Here is a 25826-nt window from a genome sequence, read left to right on the forward strand (position 1 = left end):
TCAGTTTCAACCCTTTCTAAGGACAGGTGCATATAGTTAAGCTAGGCCTATGTCTCTCGCTTATTATTACAGGAACGTGGGATAACAGAATGTAATTTTTAATTTTAGATATTGAAGGAAAAGTGTAGCCTATACCTGTTAAACTCAGTTTTGGCTAGACCTCGTTTGTCGAGCGCGATGCACCAATTTAGGTGCAGCTAATTTAACACGGAATTCAGTGGCAGCTTTTTTTTCATAATTTGGGCTACAATTTAGCAACAATAGCGTTCAAACAAATCCTATCTTGCGTATTTGGTTAGCTTAAACCTTTGTTTAGGTGCATATACTCAAAGTAGGCGATTGTAATAACCATGTATCAGTCGGAGGATATTTAACCAAATTAAATCATAGGCCATATTTAATAAGCTACAGCAGCCTAGGTGAAATAAACATCAAATATGCTTTACTACAAGCAGGAATCGCAAGACATACTTGGATATGCCATAGCACCTAGTAATAAATGTCAGCTTGCCTTGGTCGGTTTCCCAGAGTTCTTTCAAGACTACTACTACTGTTATTTTTCTGATGAGAAACTATATCCACAACAGGAAGTGGGGGGTAGCAATCAGTGATCAGCAGTGGAAGGCAGCAGATCGTATTTTGGGATCCAGAAAACCTCTCAGCATTGATCATTAACATGAATGGTATGTATCTGGCAGGTTCCCATCTTTAAGCTGTGCCCAATGTCCACCATTATAGAGCCCTCCGTTAAGTTAAGTTAGAATGCCTGTTTTTGTTTTGATAGAGGCAAAGCTGGCCTTCATATATCTGCTGCTGTGTGATGCTGAATTCACTCAGTGCTTTCCAGTCACATCAAGTCAAGGTTTGATAAATCCCATCAATCTCTCGTGATAAAATATTTTTACAGTATATTCATAAATGTACTGTATGATGTTACAGGTGGAAATAGGTCTGTGTGGCTGTTTTACTGCAAGGATCCAGGATGTGTCACTAATGTGATTTGTGTATTTTGCAACGACGAGCTAATCTGGGGACACAGTCACATTGCACATTGCACAGGCCCTCCACCACCCAATAGCGTCTGCCAGCATGAAGGTCGGGCATTCGTTTCCATCGATACGCATGGTGACTGTGAATTCGAGGGAAACAACGGTTATATTAAGACAGAAACATGTACAGGTATTTACATTCACTTTCTAAGGTCCTTAATATACACTTTGTTTTTTGTGCAATGATTCACACCATCGTCAATCTGAAAACAGATGTCACAGATTGACTGTGTTTACTTGCACAATAGTATCTTGTTTTTTTTTTTATAAATAAAAATCTGATCTGGATCTGAAAAGTCTTCCTTCCATTGACTTTTTTCCCACTTGATGTGTCCTAATGCTCCATCCAGCTGAGGGTGCTGTCTGTTAAGAATTTTGTGTTGAAGAGAAATTCTGTCACTGCACACTGACTGCCGGAAGGCGCATTTTAGCTGTTGAATTTCTCTGCCGTCATTTTTTGCTGACTTTTAATTGTGTACTCTTTTCAAAAATCAACACAAAAATCCTGTGATGCCAAACTAGAGTATTGATTTGTATTTATGTATCAAAATGTTACTGTTTAAGATGTACTGTAAGATGGTTAACTGAACTGATGGTAATTTAGAATTTCAAACCAAGCATATTTTTTTTAACTAAAACCTAGTCTCATAACATTGTATGCATATAAAATATACTTTCTGATGTCCAATAATTGATGTCATTCTGTCTGATAACACATAGTGACTCGTCTCTTTTTTTCTTAACTAGACCACAGCAACATTTGTGTTTTCACCAGTGGTAAGTGTTTCCTACTGCAGATACACACTTTACATCATGTTGTTTACTGTTTTAATTGACCATTGACTGGAGTTTTTGCTCTTTCCTCTATCTACCACATCTTCACAAGTCACCAGAGATGGTACGCCAACGCACTGTTCAAACCGTGGATACATTCTCAGTGGAGTTTGTAAGTTCTAAGCACCAGTAAATATGTTACTTTGTCTGCTCTGCCATGTTTCTTCTGTTTTTTGACAGCGGCCTCTTTTAAATCTTTCTTCCACCGTTCAATGTCTGCCATGATTGAACTTATTTGTTGAATTCAAGAAAACAATGCTTTTTGCTTCTTGTCCAACTTGCGACCCTCTCATCCTCTGTCTTCTTGCTTTCGCTCAAGCCTGAAATATTTGTCTAATCAATGCTAACAGTCAGGTGAGATTAAACTTTTTTGATGCGTTGCATTTATTGTGTATTGAAACAATCGTCTTAAATATGTATCTCTTGATTCCACAGGTAGTTTTTTACTATTAATAGGCTTGTGTCTGATTGCACATTTCTGTAAACGGAAACGAAACAGAGAACTAAATCGACATCTTGCAAGGTAGTCAAACTATATCATTGCTATTCACAAGGTTCTTTCATTCATATGTTTAGCTATTGTAATATCCTGTTTCCAACATGTACTCATGTCTAATATATCTTTGTTGACTCTAGTGGGACCGAACCCCTAAGAGAGATGCAAAGCCCTAGAGAACAAGTTGGAGGTTAGTAGAGAACATTAAATATGCAACATATAACCCATAGTATGTGCAAATGTAGATTTGAACATAATCATTCCAACTTACACTTTCAGCGATTTCAATGTGAGCCTGGATTGAACGACAGCAGCAGCGGCCTATCAACATAGCTCCTTGTTTCTCTTTTTATGTTTTTGTTCTCAAGTTTCTTATTTTGTTAAATAAACATGTTAAGTAGAAAACAGTCTACTGTATGTTATTGTTGTGCCAACCTCCACCACAAGTTACTGAATGTTATGTGCCACTCAGTATCACAGGGATGCCAAAACTCTCATATCATTCAACTAGGAACTAAAATGTGAATATAAATATGTAAAGGATTTTTAATCTAATAATGCAGTTGGGAGAGACAAAAGATATATTATTGTTATACTAGTTTTAGGTAATGCAATTCAGTGATGGAAGAAGTATTCAGAAACTTTACTTAAGTAAAAGTAATAATACCACACTGGAAAAACACTCCTATAAAAATAAAAATCTGTTACTTAAGTAAAAGTATAGAAGCATAATCAGGAAAATGTACTTTAAAGTATTAAAAGTAAAAGTACCTTATGCAGAAAATCCTCACATTTTAGAAACTGGAAACAATCAAAACAGCTCTGTGTTTAATCAGCTTATCATTTCAGCTGGACTTGTAGGCAGTTGGGTACATTTTATAAAGTATATGTGTTTTGAGCGCTAAAAATCTTAATTTGAAAAGCAACTAAATCCGTCAGATTAATGTGGAGTAAAAAGTACAATATTTCTCTCTGAAATGCAGTGGAGAAGAAGTATAAAGTGGCATGAAGTGCAGGTACCTCGCAATAGTAATAAAGTACAGTAGCCTTGAGTAAATGTACATAGTTACATTCCACCACTGATGAAATTATAGGAATCTTTGTTATTGCTGAACAAGCTAAAGACTTGGATTGATGTCCACTCCTGTCCAGGCCTGCAGAGGGCACACTCGCGTCCCTTTTCACGTTCTGAGCCAGTGGTGCACTGAATGGCAGGCTTTGTGTAGAGAGGCAGGGCATAGGACACAGGACACACACAGTAGAGACACACGCAGGGATTCTTGCTGATCGCAGTGGAGAAGTGACACCTCAGTTGTGCATAGTGAGCTTGCGGTGGAAATACACTACATGAATTGGGTATATTTATTTGTTAACCGCTTTTATTCATCTGTTGGGGATCGACCGCTTGAGGACAGGGCTTTCTGTGAGGACTGCAGCAGCCTCTCCGAGGAACACATTATTTCTAAACGACTACGCAGAACAAGACGATTGGCTGGTAAGGTTTCTATGAGTTTGGCATATTAAGTGCGAACCACAAGCTATTTTGTTAAGGTAAACTACACTGACACAGACCTTGACCTTACATACATTACGTTTCGTGTTTCAAAGTAGACTACCAGTCTCCAGGTGTTGCGACAGGTGAAAAACTGCAGGTGCGCTTAAACAGTTTATGGTCAAATAAAGCCTAGAGGTGTTTTTGTCTTAAGTAACACCTCTGACTTTACCATAGGCTGGATTTTTCACCAATCTTCCGGTCCCCAACCGGAATATGTTTGTATTATTGGCTAGAGGTCAGGATATTATTGCCCTAAGGTTGTGTGTTTTTATATTTTACCATGGTTTAAACGACAGGATTTAAATGAATGCGTGGGATAAAATGTGGTGGTGGTTGTGGGGGTGGCTCATTTAAGTTTTACCCTTACATACTACATCAATTCAATTATTCTTGCTGTTAATTGTTGTGCTAAAGGCTGTCGAACAACCATTGTAACAGTAGCTGCACTACACTCACTTTTTTGCAGCTGTTTCTTAAATGAATGATGAATTAACTTTGTCTTGCACTTTTAGTGAGAAAGTGGAAGTCTGTCCAGTTTGATGGGAAATGAGGCAAGCATGCTAGAGGTTGTGTAACACATTAGAGGGCAGAGGAAGAAAGCCACTCCTGGTGTGTATGAGTGTAGAAAAAAAGCTAATGTATAGATCCATTCATGCTTCAGTTTAACCTTTTCTAAATCAAGTTACTAAGAAACTAATGTGTGTAAACATACACCTTCTAAATCCCTTTGGCACAATATGTGCTGTATAGGCCAGGTAACAGATTTTCTGTATTCCAAATCTATTTTCTGTGTATCTTTTAGCAGTTGCACTAGACCAGCCTTTCATTTACTGGCCTGAGCTTCACTACCTATCACATTATCACTGCTCTTAACAGTGAAGTGCTACATTTCGTCCCTGATAGTTGACAGCCAGGCTGCAACTGTGTAAAACCTTCGCCAGTGCAAAGAAAAAAAGTGATTATCTTTATTATCTTGTATGCTATGCTGGGAGATTGAGAGCTGCCCGTGTGAGCAGGGAAGCTGCTTTGGTCAGCTCAACAACTGCAGTGACCAGTGAATGATCTGGACTTACTGGTTATCATTCAACTGTTGAGTTTGTGTTTTTATAGCATTATATCATTGATTAATTTTTAATATAAAAAATGATGGATTTGTATCTGAGGGAGGGTTTGCTTTGTCATAAGGAAAAGTCGTGGTATGTTATGTGGAAGGCTTCTCCAAGTTGCGAAAGGCAGGCAGTTGCAGTTTTGTTTTCCTTCATATGAACACTTCAATAAGAAATCTTTCCCTTTAGAAATTTTAGAAATGAAGTTTTTTTTTAAATTCATATTTTGGAGTAATTGTTTGATGGAGCTTTTTCTTGAGTTTAGCCTTATTCTAGAATCTAGACCATGTCAGCTCTTACCATCTGGTCATAGGGCATCCTTATCGTTCAGATGACTAAAGAGTGAAGCGGATCTGCTATTTCCTGGGTCTGTTTTTGTCAGTTCAGTCTTTCTGGCTAATAAAGCAACCTATGGTAAAATATAGCTTGTTATTGTTTCCTAAAATAGTACAGACATAGACAGTAGTTACTAATTTTGATCAATGTATGACATTGTGAGGATTAGAGAAAGTCATGAACATACAAATCTGACTGGTCTCAAGCCAAGGTCTAGGATAAGGTGTCAAACAGGATTGTGAGTATGTGGTTTCCTTTATGAGCTTCCTGTGTCTTCCTCATTTGACTGGTAGGCAGTGGAATTGGTCAAGTTCGGGCCAGGTTGGTCAGCCTGCTGCAGAGGATGTTTGAAAGGGAAAACAGCTCATGCAAATCCTCTTCTCTCTTCTTGTGACTAACACCTAAACTCCTGTCCTGCGCTGCCTGCTGTCCTGACACTGATTTGTCACTTGTCTGAAACAGCAGTATATGTGCATTATGTAATATTTTCCATCTGAGTAGCAGCAGAAGTGTCACATCACTATACCTTGTGAACAAAAATTACATTTATTCTGTGACTCTCATCTCTTCTTGGGATTTTACTGTGATGGATCAGATTCTCTCTTAAATAAGTGATTTCATTGTGATCCTGACTCTAACTGTAATCTTTAACCAATAGCACTAATTCAAAGAAGAGGGACACCTTTTAAAGCAAACACTATATCTTGATCCTATTGTATGAGCTTCCTGTGAAGAGGTAGCACAACAATTAAGAGCTGTAAAGTTTAGCCTTTTGATTTTGGTTCAAAGAGCACTCTGTGTAATGTGCTGGGATCCCAGTATAGGACCAACATATCAGGCATATGAGTCATTAAGACAGTTACATAAGTAAGTGCCCTGAAAAGTAGTTCTCAGCCCTCTCTTTTATTCCTGATAATGGTCCGACTGTCCGATGTGTAAGGAGACCCAACGCGGGTGTGGTCCCATGTTGGTCTTGTTACATTCAAGATGTTCTGATAAAAAAAAAAATGCCTCACTGTGATCTGCAAAGCCCTAGCAATCTGAATTCTTGCACCTCATAATGCTTGTGTGTGTTCAGTGTGACCTTTCTTGCTACTACACCCACTCTAATTCTTCTCTCAGAGGACCCTCTCTCACTCCCGTCTGCAGTGATACAGTATATTTTTGGTTTAAGGGCTAATGTGCTACGTCCCAGTTGCAGTGCGATGAAACCATGACAAGAGTATTTGTTTTCTTTACAGAGCTCGTCATCTCAGGTTATTTAGCACCGTGCCATTTTTTTTCTTGTTGTTTTTTCAGCTGAGTTGTAGCAACCTTTAATCAGTTCACTGGGGCGAGTGACAGCGCATTTCATTGTAGGCTGAGATTTGAGATAATTTGTACGTGGTTTCCCTACTAATCTCGCATTGCTAGACCTATCTCCACAGCCATGTGTCAGCGCTGAAGTATGGTCTACCACCACCACTCTGGGATGGAGGAAAAAACTGCTGGCTTGTTGTATTGCTTTAACCGTACTGAGCGGCTCTAAGCTCGGCATGTAGCCCAGTGTCCTTGCAAAATAGATAGCGGTAGAGGAGGGACATCCGTGCAGGATGTCAGACTTTATCCCAGCACGGTACATCCATTGAGGCAAACTATTGGTACATATTTAAGAAAACATATTGTCTCATTGTGAGTCTAAGGACTTGGTATTAATTCCTAAAGTGGACATTATTTATTGTATTTGAGTTAACTGTAATCTTACTTTTAGCAGTTGTGGGTTGTCTAATATACAACAGTACAACAGGGCAAGACATGGGGGACAGTGGGGACACTGTTTCTAAATTACAGCAATTCTATTTTTGATAATTTTGGATCTACATTTGTGAAGATAAATGTCATACAACAAAAATTAAATGATTGCTCATCGAAATTGGAATTTATTGTCAAGCAGTACTGAATAAGAAGGTGCTTGGTGGCATAAAACCTATACAGGTCAGTGGCCAGTTTGACCTAAATACTCATTGATCGGATGAGGTTTAGCCTTCACACCTCTGTTTAGTTGTGTTGCACCTCATCCAAAGCACAGTGTGGGCTGCTCTCTCTCTGTTTTATTGTCCTCTTTTATCGTCCATGTACTTGTGTCAGCACATTCCGCACACTACTGATAGCCATCGGGACTCAGTCAGAATTTCATAACTGTCTTTTATTACAGTACTGTGATTAATGTTTACCCCAGACAACATCAAATCTTTTAGAAAATGAAAGCTCCTCCACATTAGTTTTCCACAGCAATGGAAAATTCATAAACTGTACGCCTGTTGTGACAAATAGAAAATCATCTCCTTAATGTAAAGTAAGTGTGATATGTTTAAAAGTTTCAAGTACAAGGACTGCAGTATGTTAGTTCATGTAATAACTATACATACAACTACAAAATTGGTATTTCTTTGTAAAAGGACAGCGATAAAAAACTTTAAAGCTTTAAAATTTGAAATCAAAACTTGTACAAAGAGGTGCGCAGATGATGTAGATAAAACAAAACGTTACAATCTGGAGGTGGGGAGTTTAAAAGACTTGGGTAAGTCACCGTCAGGGATTATCTTATTAAAAGAAACAAAAAGGCAATCAGAAAAACTGTTACAACTGCCAGTAAATTACTTGGGATAACACTTCCGAGCACTGAACACATTTACAAAGATAGACTGGTGAGAAATTCCAATAACGTTGCATGTACGCACACACAACACACACTCCTGGCATCTCAGTTTAAACTACTGCCATAGACGATGTTTCTGCCCACCCCTTCTTACCAAGAACACATCGAAGTTCTCTTTTGTACCACAAGCCATAAAAGCTTTAAATCAGTCAAAATAAGCTAGGTGTCCAACTGGCCTGGTCATACTCAAGGGTGTGTAGTGTAGTGTATTGTAGTGTGTGATGGATGTTCTCATGTTATGTCTGTCGGTGTCTGATGGAGGGACTATTTGTTTGTATCATATGTCTGATGTCCTGTCATGCAGTGTCTTGCGACTGTGGCGCAAACCCCATCTACTAATAAAATACACTATTGAGTTGCATGTTGGGAATTTTAATATTGGATGCTCAAACCATTCTGGGGACCAAAAGCCCGGATACCTCAGCCTCTGCTAAGGATTTTGAATATTCTTATTGGTTGCTCAAACGTCCCCCAGCAACAATCCTTATTCACAGCACATTATAATTCTTGTAGATGTGACCTGACACATATTCGTCATTCAAAGCCATGTTTAGGTACACTGGCTTCCCTAAATTAATCTTCTATGGAGATATGTTAATCTTGGGAAGAGTCTGTCAGGGTCTGTTAAACATCCCCTTTTTTTATACTTAGCGGCAGGTGAATCTGGATCCAGTATTATCACTTGGATCTAAATGACCTCTTAAAGGGAATTCCCCCCTCCCTGACCCCCTCAGCACATCGAAACAAGCATTTGAAAGAATAAAAACAGGAGGACTGCAGTGTTAATTGGCTGAGAATTGTGCTGCTCTTAATAACAATTGGTTGGTTGGAGGGTTGCAGGCAGAGCGATAGGTTGGCAGCCCCGTAGGAATTCCGATTATTCGGAAGTTGTGGTGTTTGTTGTTGCTTGTTGCTGTTGTTTTGGCCCTGCTGAACACTCCTTGCTACCCATCCTACTTCCCTTGCCTGGCAATGACAAGGCTTGCAGAGGCCCACTCAAGGGACCCTAGGGTGCTGGAGTGAGAGAGTGGGAAGGAGAGTTGATAAATGAAAAGGTTGAACAGCAAGACAGAGGACTGGATGAAGACAAACAAGTGGGATAAAAGACTTAAAGAATGCAGAACACGAAATTCCAAGTATTTTTCCTCAGGAGCCTGTGATGAATGCAGAGTAATTTTAGCCCCTACTACCTCCAAGTTTGATCACGTCTGAGAAAAATAAACACGGTTCTTTGTTCCCGCAGTGACATGTAAATAATAAACCTCTCTGTCAGCCTTGTGACTTAAAGAAGAGTAAGAGGACTTTGGACTTCAGGGAAGGGTTGAGTACAGTTAAGCTGGGCTTGGCTATAGTGGACGAGTCTCTCTTCTTCTCTTCGTGTTTTTCATGGGCTGTGATGTCAGGAGCGGAGGCTAGCTTGCGTAGATATCACTGGTGGTTGAATATCAGTAAGTGTGCTGTAATAAGTCCTTGTCTAAGAGAATGTAGAGCTGTAGTGTATCGCTCCATTAGCGCTGCCTCTCCCTGCCTCTGTGTCTTTAGAGAACATGGTCTCTGTTTTCCCTCCCTTTACTCATCTCTGAGTCCCCCCCCCCCCCCCCCCCCCCCCCCCCCCCCCCATTCCCTGAGTTGAATCATGTGATTCTCTGGACACAGTGGGTGACCTCCTCCTCACTGATTTTCATGCAGAGTGGAACTGGAGTGACACTCTGAATTACAAATACAGCCCAAGTCTTCTCACTAAATTCCTTGTAGTCATGTTGTCTTAGAAAACAAAATACATTCATTCTCTTGCTCTATATCGTGTGATTATGTACTTGTGTTTGCATTGATTTTGCTTTTGCTTTTCTTTTGTATCCTACTGGGAAAATTGATTTGCTTCTAATAGAACGTGAAGTGGTCTTGTTTGCATGATGATGTTAAACCTTTTGTACCCTCTCTCTGTTATTCTGTCCCATTGTCTTCCTTCTGTCACCTTCATTCCCTTTCTCTTTCGAGCTAATTTTTTATGTCATATCTTGAAGGTCATAGCGCCCCCCCTATTGTTTCTCATTTTTTGCTGTTGCCAAAAGGTCGAACTTGTCAATAGTTAAAATGTGCATTTAGTTGGTGATGGTGGCATTTACTAGTTGGTGATAGTGGCCATTCGTATATCTCACACTGTTAAAACAAGTATTTAAATTGATGTTGTTGTACGCTCTGGACTGTTTAATGACGCATCAGGGACAGTAGCTTTTCTCATTGTAAAGAGTTCCATTGGACTTATGCAACGCTTTGCCATGTTGTTAAGACAGATCACTGCATTTTTAGCCACGCTAGCTCTATTGACGGTTTGTCTATTTGTACAACATTCAACAACTTTCATGACAATATGCAGCTGAAATGAGTGACCAAAGTGCCAAAATTTGGTAGCACACTAATGGGATAATGACACACTGAATGTTACATGCTAAACATTAGGACAGAGATGGCTTATAACCGAGACGCCCCAACTTGCAGTCATTTCCTGTATCTGTGTCTCGTGGGTTTCACTGCCCTGCCTCATTAGGAGACTAGCAGCAGGTCCGGAGTGTATTGATTCCAATGGGAGAAGTGAACGTGAACACAGATTATGAATAATTACTTCTCCCCATAGTCACCAAAGTAAATACTGCACCCACTTTCCACAAGCCACATCTCCCAAACATTTTGACACTAAAACGGCAAGCTTTCAGACAGATAAATCAGGAGAACATTACCTTTGTTTGAGACCTGTTTCTGTCTCAGCAGCAAACTCTCACAAAATCTGGTGACACAGACAAGCTGAGGTCAACCAATGTTTGAGATGGCCCTGACAAAACTTATTTTTATAAGGCTTAGGTGTGAAAATATCTAACGTTATCAAAAGAAAACACTGAGAAATTATGCAAATATGATTTTTCATCCATTTTATTACACTTTGAAACAGGTTGTGCCCACTTCGGAGACAGGAAGTGTGTACCGTTTCATACAAATGGGGTGGCGTGTAATTTGCTATCTTTAAATATTTAGAACCTTGATTAGGATAAACCCTTTAGATTTGGCACAGCCCTTTGGCCAAACCTACATTTTTATAATAATAGCAATATAAATTGTCTCCACATTGTTAATCCAACTAATCCACATGGGCTACCAGTGTGATTGTTTGTCTTGTGTATAGTCTACTAGTGTATAGACTACACACACCCACACACACACACACACACACACACACACACACACACACACACACACACACACACACACACACACACACACACGCGCACACAGCTTGTCCCTCAGAGGGTTGATGAAAACAAACACATCCCTAGAGGATACAGTGAAATATGGAACAGAACGTACCAAAATAATACCTGCCTGGTGTTTTACTGCTTCCCTTGGTGTGGGGTCTAGCCAGGGAAAGAAAAAAGAGAAGGCATGTGTACAGTGTAAATTGTGTGACTAAGTTTACAGGGCCACTAAACCTGCATGTTTGCACACGTACAGGTTGAAACTGTGTGCATTTTATGTTCTGTGTATTTGTGTTTTTGTTTGGGGCGGTCTGTTTGAAATGGGTGGAACCAGAGCATTGGGTGTCTGTTTTCTCTTTGACATTGATTAGCAGATATTTCTGTCAAATGGAACATTTCACAATAGCAATGTTATTCTCTTTTCCATCTCCCTCTCTCTGTCTGTCCCCCACCAAGCATTTTCTACTCCTCCGCCCGTCTCACTATTTGTCTGTGAGCAAAATACAGTCATTGTTGAAATATCTACAACAACCAGAGGATACATCTGAATGTTTTTAAAGTGGTGGAGGTCTACTGTAAGTATCATTTGTCTGTCATTTATATGAACATTTCTGCTTGGCTAGTGGTTGGTAGCCCACACATTAGATGTTTGTTTCGTGTGATTCCTTTTTCTTTTATACACGGTTGGAGTTACTAAGCCAATTATGGTATCACACTGACACACCATACAGTGAACAAGTGTTTACACATGACGTCACAAAGATAATGACTACTGCTCCACACTACTCAGCCTTGTAAAATACAGTACTTTTGAGAAATTTGAAATTTCCTTTAATCTAATAGTTAACACTTTATTCTATTTATTTTTGTCATGTTGCTCCTGATACTAAAATATTGAGTACTGTACGTCTCTAAAAAGACATCTGATTAAAAAATTCTAACATCAATGCACAAATGAACAAGTTTTCTGAGTTAAATACTGTTTTGGTTGAGTTTATGTGAGGCGTAGTTAAGGATCAGAGCAGTTAAATTGATGAAGCCGATTCCCTGCAGGCCGAGCTAAGCTGACTCCACATGCATCTTCTTGATTGTATCCAATCGTATGCTTATCTAACATCTCACAGTCAGGGAAGTTGAAGGTCATGAAAGCCCAGCAGTCCGTTCCTAAGCGCTATGCATTGCTGGTCTGCTATTGATTCTCCATTATGTCTCCAATCTGATGCAGTAATCCAATAGTATCTGGGGACTGAAGCAAAGCAGAGCAAAAAATACACCTATATGTAGATTATGTGTCCTGGTGATAGAAACTGTAGAAACCATCTTGACCCAATGCTTCTTAGCCATGATGTCATGAGCAGATAGTTGGTTGAATGGTCGTGCTCGTACTGTTACTGTTGTCACTTATCGCAAAGTACCAGGTCTCCCCATAGAAAGAGATACATTATACTTTTTAAAACAAGTGTCTAGCATGGCTTGTGACTGGTTGATTGAGCTTTCTGATTCTTTAGCATTATCATTAGCTTGCATAGTGAGACTAGGGAGGCAATATTACTACAGCTACTTAGACACGTTTTCAATTCAGATGCATTGGATTTGCATTCTCATCATACCAGACGGGCCAGTCCGCTCTCAGCAATGTATTTTCCTTGCCAGGACGGCTTGGCTACAGACTGACTATTTAACTTCCACTGGGGCTGACTGGCACCCTTGGCAATATCCCTGAAACCATGTGAAACCAAGGAGGAGATATTGCATGCAAGCCAGTGTTTGATCTGCACTCAAGTGTGTTTGTTTGAAGGGTGGTAGAGTTTCTGACAAGGGCGTGTGGACGAGCGGGAAGAGAGTTGTTTAGGAACAGAGAGACTGACGGAGAGAAGAGTAAGTAAGTAAAGTTTGTTTATATGGCACCTTTTAAGAGCAAAAGTCACAAAGTGCTTCATAAGTAGGAAAGATAAAGTTGACCAAGTCTGGGTTTTGACAAAGAAAGAGCTGTATGGAGTTTGTCAAGAAAGTTTACAGTTGCAACAGCTTTGGCTTTTACATTTTTAATAGACAGTTGCTTGGTCTGTGTACAGTTTACGTGTTTTTACGTGAATTCCAAGCTTGTGTGAAAATTGTGTGAAACTGCAGTTGACACAAAGTGTAGGCTAGTTGTCCTTATTTCATGGAAATGTGTCTCTAGTCACAATAGCGAGGTCAGTGTTGCACAGTTTAACATGACGTATGAAGTCTTTCATGAACTTGCATGACTTTCGCAAAGGCAAACAACTCAACCCCTCTACACAGGCTAATTCTAAGGGGTTTTCATCAAGATTTGTGAAGTATGGAGTCTCCTTTTTATGGATCAGTTGTAAAAAATAGCCCAGTTGGTCCTCATCCAGAACACAAAACATTAATAATCTGCCAGAGGCATTGATTTGACAATGAGGTACTTTTGTATTTGTAGCTAGCAGTAATGTATTTGATACCTACAACAGGGTATCAGTTAACATATGTGTGTAACAGTACACATGTCCTCACTCCTCACTTTTTTACCTTATTATACTTCTGTTTGCCCGTTGTATTTGCATTTGTAATGGGACTGTATGACAGTCGAAAGATACGGCTGATTTATATGGCATTTACTTTCATTCACATGTCCAACCATCTGTCTACCTCTCTTTTGTTGAGAGTTAAACAACGGACCTGCTGTTGTTCACTGTAGCTGCAGGCCTCTCATGGATTGTTCTGGAAACAGTCTGTTGGAGCACCGGCTGGCTTGTGGGGTCAGGTGAGAGAGAGAGAGAAAGAGAGAGAGAGAGAGAGAGAGAGAGAGAGGTCAAAAAAAGAAAATCCCTTTTAACACTCAATGACACTCAGGCCAGGACTGAGCAGAGAGCCAAATGGACTCATTAACATTCCCCGGTTTGGCACATGCAGCCAATCATACAGTATGATGGCTCAGGTGGATCAGCATCACATTGCAAAGTGTTAAAGAGAAGTATTCGGATTAATTACTGATGAGACAGCTAATAACTGATAACCTCAGTTATCAGTTTGCCTCAGTTCCAGTCTCACAAAGTCATGCGACAAACACAATCTTTTCACTTAGGATGAGCTGAAGTTTCTTGTGACCATATGTGTTTGTGTTCCTTCCGAAGAGGGGAACACAAAAGAATGAATCTTATTTTTAAGGCGATAGGCAAAGGTATAAATAAACAAAAACAAATATCTGTAGTTGAGAGGGGTGCTTACAGCTAGAATGCATCACCATTGGTGTTGTCCCTTTGTTTTTAGTAACACAAGAGCCTGTGCACAGATAAGGACTCTGGCGATAACCTTTAAGTTTGTGTGAATGTGTGTGTGTGTGTGTGTGTGTGTGTGTGTGTGTGTGTTTGTGTATATATTTGTCTGAAGACACAATTCTCCTTTTGAAGACTGTTATTAAATATGGATAGTGCATAATTGGTGCTTTTTGAGTAGTATTGCACCTTGCAGCATTGTAACTTAGTTATAGTTGTAGTGTAGCTAGTAGTAAGAGTTTCAAAATATAAGTGTTTCATATATACATGTGTATGTTCTTTGATATATTCTGGATGACATGGCACCGCTGATGAAGCAGAAAGACATTGTACTTATGGCTCTGAGAACTGCAGGTGCATTTATATGCAGGTGGAGCGTAGACTGCAGGCTTGCCAGAGCTTAGACAAAGTCCAAATTCTGTTTTTCTGTCTGTTGTCTTTTTATTAAGCCACTACTCCTTTTCTTTGTCCCTGTTTTCCCCACTGACTCAGAGGACACACACATATGACACAGTGTCATTGACTTACAATATGTCACTTGTGCCCTTTCTCTGGAGAATGAAGGAGTAAAACAGGAGGAAAGCACACACAAAAATAATAAGGAGGGAAGGAAAGAGAGTGACAGGGAGTGGTGCAGTCAAATTCATGCAGATCATATAAGGAAATGAGGCAGACCAATGTTTTTGTGGCTCAGTAAGGAAGTGGTTGTGCCGTGAGCTGGCCAGCGCCAGCAGATCGCTTTCAGCCCCACGGCTACACACTCTGCAGCTCTGCTTCTTTTATGAGGTGTTATTTATCCAATGCACACACATGGCCTGTAATATGGAAGAAATTACCCCAAAAATAGGTTAGCGTTGAGGAGGAGGAGGGAGGTGCCAGTAAGTGTTTTAGTACTGTATAGTGTGTTTCATACATCTGCATAGTGTGATTCTTTTTTTTTTTAAGCGACAGCTAAACTGACAATCGGGATTGTGTTGTTCTCCAAAACAAGATTCTAATAAAAAGCGTTGGGATGGCTTCTGCGCACCCATGGATAAAGATTTCACGAGTGAGTGTCAAAGCAGAGATCTCTTGCTGGAGGCCAGCAATGAGTTAACAATGAGTTTAGAAATAGGTAAATTGCCTCTCCTATCAGACAGAGATTAACAAAAGAGTGATGGTATTAAAGCGGCCTCAAACTTCTCGCAGCTAATCAAGTAGTCTTTGCTGGTAAACTTGTTCCATCCCATCCTCAGTCACATCTGAACCTCAGCACACTGGAGGCTGTGAGTATTCCCCCCCCCTGGTTTTTATTGTTTTATTAACTCTTTGTGCGTCTGTTCTCTTGCAGAGGGTCCGCTGACGGATCCAAACTTTCTAATGTTTTCTTAAGCTGACAATCAAGAGATGTCGCCCTGATTGCTGTTTTGTCGGGCACAGCTTTTCATTAGGCAAGGTGAGTTTGTGCTATTGACTTTTTTCATAGATAACACATTTATAACAGAAATGCCAATTTTACATTGTGGAATTAGTAACAGTAATTTGACTTTATCGCAATTTTATTTCCGTTCTTTGCATCTCTTTCAGATGTCAACCACAACAGAAAATGGGATGGGAGGGCCTTGGGGCACAAGCAGAGAGAAAACATACAAAAAGGTAAAAATAATGACTATTCACACAAGAGCTTTACTGCGTTTGGTTTTATTTGACTCTTAAGATGAATGTTAACCTGTTTCCACAACATTTATTTTGGCATGCCTCTGTTTAGAGCCAACAAGTCCAAAAGGTCTTTATATCTGACCCTGTGTTTCACATGAGTCCTTATAAATGTCCTTCTACAGCACAAAATGTCCTAAACCCTGCCAGGGCCAGCTGCCAGAGATCAGTCAAGTGCTGGTCACACTTGTTTTTTTCCCTCTTTTTTTAAACTTTAAACGTCACTGCTTATGGCAGCATTTCTTAAGATGTCACATTACAAGGTTCTCCACAGTGGCTACCACTGTTCAGGTTGGGAGTAAAATAGTCTTTTTGTGATGGCTACTCACGCAACAGAAGTACTAGTGTGTTTATTTCCTGGCCTTTTGGGGTTTTCAATGTGTTTACTGTGTGGAAGTTATACTACAAAATTGTACTATAATTTCTCAATGTCTGGCCTGATTTCTTCATTTTAATTCCATCTACTACATGTATGTCAAAGTTTGAATTGTGAAAATAATTTATTATATTAAACTAAAGTCTTTAAATAAAATATGAAAATGGCTCGAACAGAAGGGTTATTGCTTTCGGACTCACCTTTCCTTTTTTTACATATACATACATAGACACATTGCATATGTAGTGAGGATAGCAGTGACAGTATGATATAATAGTCTGAGTAATGAAATGTTTTCTCTTCTATGTTCCCATCTAGACAACGTCATCGGCCTTGAAGGGGGCCATTCAGCTCGGTATTGGCTATACAGTGGGCAACCTCACCTCCAAGCCTGACAGAGATGTGCTTATGCAAGACTTCTATGTCGTGGAGAGTGTCTTTCTTCCTAGGTCAGTGTTACTTAGCATCAACCCACACTGACATGTATACATACCTTCATACTTGCACACACAGCTTCTATACACAGGAAGACATCTTCAATAATTTATACATCATCTGAAGCAATTGTTCAACGTGTGAGAATTGTGTAGCAATGGTTTGCTTAATGCCTTCAAAATATCAGACTTTTGCATAAGCTCAAGGTTATTGGTGTACAAGAGCCAGTGAAATGAGGATTGTTTCATAAAAAAACAGATTATGTGTAGCTGGTAAATGGCCGCTATTTGGCTGCGACAGTTTTCTGACTCTGCAAAGTATGAATGAATGGAAAGCGACTGAAGAGGGTCTGCCTGCTCAAATATTATATGTCTGGGTTTTGTATTAAAGACATTTAATAAACTATTATTAATCATTCTCAGTGGAAATTGCCAGCGCTGGACATCCAGTCCAAAGAAATGATGCTGCTTCCACCAACTGCCACCGTCATCATTTATCAACAAAGTGAATTTTGCTAGTCGTGAAACAGGGATAAAACTATTCTAGTGGAATATTCTGCCAAGAACTGTGAAATCAGCTTACTGTGTGTCTCTTACTGCCACAGTGCAAAACATATGTCAGTGTGGCCGCTCGGTCATCTTAGGCTGTCTTCACAATCACATCATCAGCTTAAATAGACTTTTGACGTAATCCAAAACAGACCCAGGGCTTCTTTAAAAGTGGGACTTAGTGATTTAGATCTTTACACATGCATTAATGCACAGTTAATGGTCAGACATACTGTATCTATTTTAGTTTTGTTTTTACAATTAATCACAGTGCCACCTAATAGCACTTATAGTCTCACAGCAGAAAATACAGTCTGTTTAGAGGATCTTATCATTTCGTGTTAGCTATTATATAAACAAAATAGGTTAGTATCAAGGAAAATGTGTTCCTTAGTATTATTCAAGCATCATGAAGAGAATTATAGTCGTACCAGTAAATAGTTTGTGGTTTGCTTTTCAGATGCTGCACCAGGATATGCAAACTCATTATGTTTCAATGCAAATCTGGTCTTGGCACGCACATAGGCATTTTACCGCTGGGCAACCGAATGCAAATATTACCCTTGGTTTCCGTGCCTACAGTGATGAGTGTTTAAAAAACCTGCTGTTGCTTTGCTAAGATAGTGAAGTACAAAACATCAATAGTTTGTGAGTCTGTTATATCAACATCAATCTGCATTCCGCATTGTCAAGTCTTTTTACATACGGGCGAAATAAAACAAAAAGTAGAGTATTCTTCAGGGTCAGTTTTTCACTAAAAAAAGCCATCTGAAATTAAAAAAAGATCAAGAAGACATGGTAAGGACAATATAAAGTACAGATACCACAACAAGCAAAACGTAATCTGCAGGAAGAGAAGTCTTACATCTGGCATGTGACATAACTGGTTCTCTCTTTATTGTCTTTATTGTCTCCAAGTTCGTCTGTCCTTTTTTGTATTTGCACACAAACCCTTCTCTTTCTCTTAACTGTCAGTATCCTGAGAAAGCGGCTGAGTACAGAGACGGCTCTCAGATGCTTTTATTGCTTCACTTCCACTCACCAGTCTCCTTCCTCTTGTTGCTCCTCTCTGGAGTTTTTTCACTGTTGTTTGTCCTGTCAGTCTATTAGATGACTGGAGATGTCGCAGACCACTTTGACTCCCACACAAACATGCACGCAGAGACACACACACACACACACACACACAGACACACACACACACACACACACACACACACACACACACACACACACACACAGAGTTTTTTTTGTTTCTCAGTGCATGTATCGTTGACAACCAGCACACATCTTTTACGAGGAAGACACACGCACGCACACACACACACACACACACACACACACACACACACACACACACACACACACAGATGGCTCTTTGATTAGATTGAATGAAACTTTTCCAGGTGCGTTGTGTTGTTAAATGGTTTCCATGCAAGCCATATGTTAAAGTCATATACTGTCAGTCATTGATGATAGAGCATTCATGTTGTCCTCACACACTGAACAGAGCAGTCAGATTTCATTGAAGTGTAATCACAGGTGTCGTGTTACAGAGCAGGGCCCTGCTTTTGCCTGTATCCCATTACCCATATAGCACTAGCACAAAACAACAACACAGTAGCCTCTTCACCTAGAAAACCATCCAAGTACTCAGAATATTAACCAGATTTAGAGGTGCCATGAATAACAAAACCCTTTATTAACCCATGTCTTGTAGATTTACGGTCAGTGTGATTGATTTCAAGGAGTTTATGTGATGCAAGACTCGACGGATGACTCATGCTAACCTCCTTAGACATAGTTAGTCCTGTGTGGTGGTGTCAGTGCTGGGACACAGGTCACAAAACAGGCTTGTCCCACCTGACACTGTCCGTTTTACCAGCCCAGTAAAATAAACAACAATTTTTTTTAACCTTTTTCCTTTCTCCCCTTCAGTCAAAGCTCATGTGTTCTGTGGTATTGTTAAGATCCAGTAATCATAGCCACCTTCAGTCTCCAGGCGAATAATTCTATACAGGCCAGCTTTTCAACACAATGCTGATGAATTTGGGTTCCCAAGGATAACTTAACTAAAGCCTGTTCATGCATGGGTGGAGCACATTACAAGAAAATCAATAGCCCAGGCACAAAGATTAGGTGTTCACTTTCTCCCTGGTGTTGCCTGCATGTCACCTTGGTTAGAGAATGACATGTGACATGTTTCACTTATATAATGTTATACGTTTTCTTTATCCCCCCTAATGCACCAATATATGTTTTTGTTTCTTGGCATGCTTGGTTATTGATCGCACATCCCAGTGAGGGAAGCAACTTGACCCCCGCACATCACTATCCTGACTTTCGCTTCAAGACCTACGCCCCGCTGGCCTTTCGCTACTTCAGGGATCTGTTCGGCATCAAACCAGACGATTACCTGGTAAGACTAAAACCTGGCTGAGACGTAACTGGTTATTATTTGTTACACCTTCACATGACAATCCAATCATAAAGTCATAATAATGTCCTTAAATGCAGTTGTTGTACTTTGTACCAACTCATTTGCAAAATGTCATGCATGTGTGGAGAGTAAGGGTCAAACAAGCATACAAATTGTATACTTAAAATAAGTCACTATGAAACATCAGATCATATTAGCCTACTATATGTTAAGAGGTTTCCCCCGAAAAAACGACTTAAAGGAATTATAAAGAAATTAAAGTTTGACATTTATAGGAAACATGCTTATTCTCTGCTAGTTTCTGGGCCCAGAAGTCACTGCCAAGAAATAGCCCTGCACATAACCCCATGTAAAACAAAAATTTTTTTTTTTTACACTTCCATTTTTGTATGAAATACAAAAAAAAAATGTGTTAGACAGTGAGCGTTAGAGGAGGCTAGGTGTCATACCAAAGCCTCTCCTCTCCAAGCATACAGTAGCTCCTGTGGCGCCATTGTAATGCTACAAAGCACTCACCCGTCGTTAGCATTCCATTGACCGCCATTCATTTTTACGTCAATTTGACAGTGAATAACTTTACATCTGAAGCTTTTAGAGACTCTGCTTGTCCATTATTTATTTCTAAAGAAACATGACATTGTATAAAAGGCTCCATTACCTTGTATTTTACGTTATGGCTCCGTAGCAGCTATTTTTGTAAAAATAAAAAAGATTGTGTCATAAACATGCAATTTGCTGTCGCATGGTCGACAAATCACTGTATTGTCAGGAGCAGCTCGCTGACAGTTTCAACTTACATTAGCTGTTTAGGTTTAATTATTAATGTTAACTAGCATTTTAGTTAGCAATAATTAGCCTGTGCCTATGTTATCACCTTACATATACCTACGCTCTCCTTCTCTGCAAGATTGGGAATGATTGAGATTTCTCTTGGCACAGCTACCAGAAGCCTTACAACTTTCAGACAGGTTTCTCACGTCACATTTGTGTCTTCAAGCTCAGTTGGAGGCTACGCAGTAACAATTAGCACCGGAAAAGTCCTTCTGATATCCTTCACTGGTCTCTGTCCAGAGCAATGGGATCCATTTCTTTAATTGTCTATGGTCATACCCTGTTTCCAGTCTTTGTGCTGTGTTAAGTTAACTCTATATCTAGTGGACAGATATGAGAGTTCTATCAATCATCTTCTCTAGACAAGAGCATGAATAAGCATCTTTCCATTTTGCATTAGCAATTATATCTATCAGTGTGTCTGTTGAATCCCTCTCTGGTGCAAGGAAATACTCTGAACCACACACTTTATTTCTGATAGTAGTTTTGTTTTCTAATTTTAATTTTTTTGAATTTAACATAGCAATACATGACAGGTGAGACTAAAGCAAACAGGATATAATACATGGGGCAACATGAAACATTTAAACAAAGACAAGAGAGCAAATGCTACATGTTATGGTGGGGGGTGTTTGTATCTGTGGTGTGGGGTTCTTATGTGGGTGTGAGTGTGTCTTTGTGACTGTAGAGGAGCCAAAGGGAGTAAGGCTTAAAAGATAAAGAAAGAAAAAGAAAGGGGAAAGGATTGGTCCCATGGTCAGACCCTTTTCGAAATTTCGCTACCTTTTATTTCCAAATTTTGGTAGCAGTTTTGTTTATGTTGTTATGGAGACAGTGATTACCCTCCCCAGGCCCTGGGGAGGAAGCTGGCTGGGTGGGGTCATGCTCTGTTGCCCCTTTGCCCAGCCTGACCCGCCCTCTGACCCAGTGGGAGAGAGACTGCTCATGTACATAAATATGGACACACATGCATACATACATAGACATGCATATGTATGAATGTATGTACAAACACATGATTTTGTTAGGGCATCAGGCCACCCCCAGTAGATTGCTCAGTAGTTGTTTGTTTCATTGCTTCTCTGTGTGCAAAATACCAATATAAAAACAACTTAACATAAACGCATCGCATCGCATAAACACGAGACAATTGCCTCTTGGTTGTCTTGCTCCTGAATAACTTCCCATTGCCAGAATACTAATCTTCCACCGCAGTGTGTAGCTAAATTTGACATATTTCAACGTGCATTTTATCGAGCAGTCGGTGGGTAATGCCACACACCAGCTGTGCAGGGGAAAAACAAGATAGGAGGATGAAGTCGGGGCAAAACACAAGACAACATGTATTGAGGTAATGATTGAGCTAACGGAGCGCACCCTCATTACATCACCTTTAACCAGCTCTCAGTGCTGAATGAAATCAGCAGTTGATTCTGTGATTTCCCAGCACTTTAAGACACAAACGTACACTGAAAAATAGATAAAGAAAAAGAGTGTCATGTTTTTGAAGAGAGTCTTATGGACTTTTTCAACAGAAACATTTTGTGTGATTCAGGTTTCAGTCTGTAAAAATATTCTCAGACCAAAACCTTGGATGTCCAATATCATTCACGGGCCGTGTTCAAACACCTCTGTCAAAGCCTTTGTTTATGTGCTCTACATGCTTTGCCTGAATGTTTATGTCATTTGCTGCTCATTGAAGTGTATACCTTGTTGCCATATTCATCCCTACTCTGCACGTTCGTTTCTTGCTCGGAACATAATAGATATTGTGTAATCTTGTTTGGGCTTCATCATGTTATGTTGCCGTTTTACTATTTTCTGTCTACCTGCTAGCCTTTGAAAACCCCATCAGCTGCGTTCTTGTTCTTGGATGCCAAATTAATTTCTGCGTAAGTGAAAAGACAAAAGGCTCTGGAAGAGTGACAGAGACAAAATGTGACTTGGAGGCGGTAGAGGAAGGATGGCACAAAGCACAGCAGCTTAGAGGATTTACTCTTGATTGATGTCCTTGAGGTGATGGTGAATTCATTCCGACTAGGGCCACACAGTGGAGTCTAATTAAAAGAGAACACACACACACAGTATCTGGAATGCAGATGCAATAAACAGCAGATGTGTTTGTGCTTGTAACTCAACGTGACTGCAGTAGGTCATCATAGAAGAGTCTCTGGAGAGAGCGGATGCCTCCAGTATTTCTCCTCTCTTCTGAACATGTTCTCATAAGGCACTGATTAACATCTAACACTGCTCTTTAGTTAGCAGCCATCGGAGTCTCTTCCTCACAAGTTGATTGCCGCATACAGATAAAGGCTCCCAATCTGTTCTGTTTTTTTTTTTGTAAGTTGCAGCACAAGCAGTAATTGCTCCATATCATCCTTCGGATGAGGAGCTTTTGTTTCTGTCCACATTAGTGGACAGTTGGCCTGTTTGTCATAAGCAAATGTCTAAAGACTTTATGAAAGTTTGTCAGACAGTTTTGAGCTCATGTGATCCAGATCTTGTATTTCTGACGTTAATGTGTATGAACAATTAAAGTAACATTCATTGACATGCTGGTAATGTACAATATATGGTCAAAAGTATGTATATCATGGACTTTTGGCTCTGTGGCTTTAATTACGGTTTTAATGATTTGGACTCTGCCCCTTAGTTCCAACTAAGTAAATCTAAATGCTGCAACATATAATGTTCGTGTAGTTTGTTGCATAGTTTACCTATGTACGTGCAAATTTGTGACAACAGTTTGTGGAAGCCCATTCCTTTTTTTTTTTTTTTAAGATTATTTTTTGGGCAATTTAGGCCTTTAATGGACAGGACAGCTGAAGATGTGAAAGGGGAGAGAGAGGGGGAGTGACATGCAGCAAAGGGCCGCAGGCTGGATTCGAACCCTATATATGGGCACCCGCTCTACCCACTGAGCTATCTGGGTGCCCTAGCCCATTCCTGTTTTAACATCACAGAGCCCCTATGCACAGAGCCAGATCCATAAAGAAATTTGTTTATGAGTTTGATGTGGAAAAACTAGACTGGCCTGCACAGAGCCTTGACCTAAACCCCATCTCACACTTTGGGGGTTCATTTTAACAATGTCTTACCTCCTTGACGCTCTTGTGGCTGCATTAAGGCACCAGAATGCGTGAAAAGCATTCACAGCTATAGTAGCTGCATGTTGAAGATTTTGGAATTATGTTTAGCAATCACATAATAAATGGAACGTCCAGGTATACTCTTACTTTTTTTGAGTGCTTACATAATTTTGACCACAGTGTAAAAGAAGCCACTATAACAAAAAATACTTATATTTGAAAAAACAAAACTAGTTGATCTTCTTTGAGAAAGTTACTGTAAATACCCCAAGGCCAGTGAGGATTTGCTACACACTGTTCTTCCACACTAAATAAACAAAAAATGCCTGTGGTGTAGAATCTTTATTACATCATGTTTTCCACATAAACTTTAAATAGTGTATTTTGTCTTCTTCTGTGTAATAGTTTATCTGTTTAGAGATGTCTGTCTGTGTTTCAATTGGAGCTGTTTCCTAGAAGTTTGATCTATGTTCCATGTACAATATTAAACTGGTTTGTGTATGTTTTTCCTTCCTCAGTACTCCCTCGTAAATGAGCCTCTAATTGAGTTGACCAACCCGGGGGCCAGCGGCTCTCTATTCTACCTAACCAGTGATGACGAGTTCATCATTAAAACCGTCCAGCACAAAGAGGCCAAGTTTCTCCAGAGATTACTACCTGGATACTATATGGTAAGACACTTAAAGTTTCTTCATGAGTTTGCCCGCACCTAGTGAGGTGGCAAAAGTCCACTTCTGAGTGTTAAAGGAGTGTCTGAAACCATCTTAATGTTGAATTTAAAGATATCACTTAGTAGATGCTTAAGTTGCATAAATGAGATGCAGTGAAAGTTCTTATTAGCTCCAGCTGTAGGGCACCATCAGACTGAAAAGCGTCTCAGTCAAGGGGATGGAGGACACTTTAGTGGAGACACAGAAGTCAAACATTTTATCATTTTGCACTTATTCAGTTCTGTAACTTAATTAACTTGTGAGACCTCTTGCATCCATAGTGGCTTTAACCTCACAATTCTTTAAACTGAGGAAGAGAAATGAGCCAACAAACAGCAGTAAAACATGATTGCATCAGAACTGAATTGGGACTCAAGTTGTCTTTCACTTCTTAGAACCTGAACCAGAATCCACGCACGCTGCTGCCAAAGTTCTACGGACTGTACTGCATCCAGTCTGGAGGCATCAACATCCGACTGGTGGTGATGAACAATGTGCTCCCACGCTCCGTCAAAATGCACTACAAATACGACCTGAAGGGATCCACTTACAAGAGACGAGCATCCAGGAAAGAGAGAGAGAAGGCCTGTCCGACGTACAAAGACCTGGACTTCCAGGACATGCATGAAGAAGGGCTTTACTTTGACACAGAGACGTACAACAACCTGATGAAGACCCTGCAGAGAGACTGTCGGGTACGTGGTTTTAGCAGTGTGTGGAGCGAGCAATTTCGTGTGCTCATTCTTGTCTCTCTCTGTTCATTGGATCGGCTTTGAAATAGCACAGTCATACCAAAACAGGAAGGCCATTATTATTCAATAAAAGAAAACTGTGCGACACACAAAATAAAGTCTAGGAGCAGGGCATTTTTGTTTCATTATTAGAATACTTTCCTTCTGAAGGAAATATTCTGATAATGAAACCAAAATGACTTTAGGTGCAGTGCCATATCAGAGCTTAGAGTGGGTTGCTTTTTAACCTGGGAAAGGAAGCTTATACACATGCAGCTCTATCAATCAACCACATTGTGTACTAGTTCAGGGCAATGAGTCTGCATCTTAGATGGGAAGAAATGTTTGGAACATTTTTAATTAATATA

General features: G+C 39.9%; 1 protein-coding gene across 4 annotated transcripts in view; it reads left to right on the forward strand.

The window, feature by feature from the left end:
- Positions 1 to 3603: 3603 nt before the first annotated feature.
- pip5k1bb (phosphatidylinositol-4-phosphate 5-kinase, type I, beta b) overlaps positions 3604 to 25826 on the forward strand; it is a 35695-nt gene continuing 13472 nt past the window's right edge. Inside the window, exons 1-7 of one of the 4 annotated variants that reach the window (XR_004656752.1) lie at positions 3604 to 3874; positions 15934 to 16038; positions 16170 to 16238; positions 16993 to 17123; positions 19959 to 20076; positions 24536 to 24688; positions 25123 to 25422. Coding sequence is in view for 3 of the 4 variants with exons in the window: in XM_034872537.1 (XP_034728428.1) it covers positions 16170 to 16238; positions 16993 to 17123; positions 19959 to 20076; positions 24536 to 24688; positions 25123 to 25422 (771 nt within the window). In the remaining variant the exon portion in view is untranslated. Of the gene's footprint in view, positions 3875 to 13181; positions 13205 to 14070; positions 14093 to 15933; positions 16039 to 16169; positions 16239 to 16992; positions 17124 to 19958; positions 20077 to 24535; positions 24689 to 25122; positions 25423 to 25826 lie in introns of those variants that run through there. The other 3 variants (XM_034872537.1, XM_034872538.1, XM_034872539.1) reach the window with 3 other exon arrangements.

The sequence above is a fragment of the Etheostoma cragini genome, chromosome 5 (genome assembly GCF_013103735.1).
Source record: "Etheostoma cragini isolate CJK2018 chromosome 5, CSU_Ecrag_1.0, whole genome shotgun sequence".
NCBI classification, from domain to species: domain Eukaryota; kingdom Metazoa; phylum Chordata; class Actinopteri; order Perciformes; family Percidae; genus Etheostoma; species Etheostoma cragini.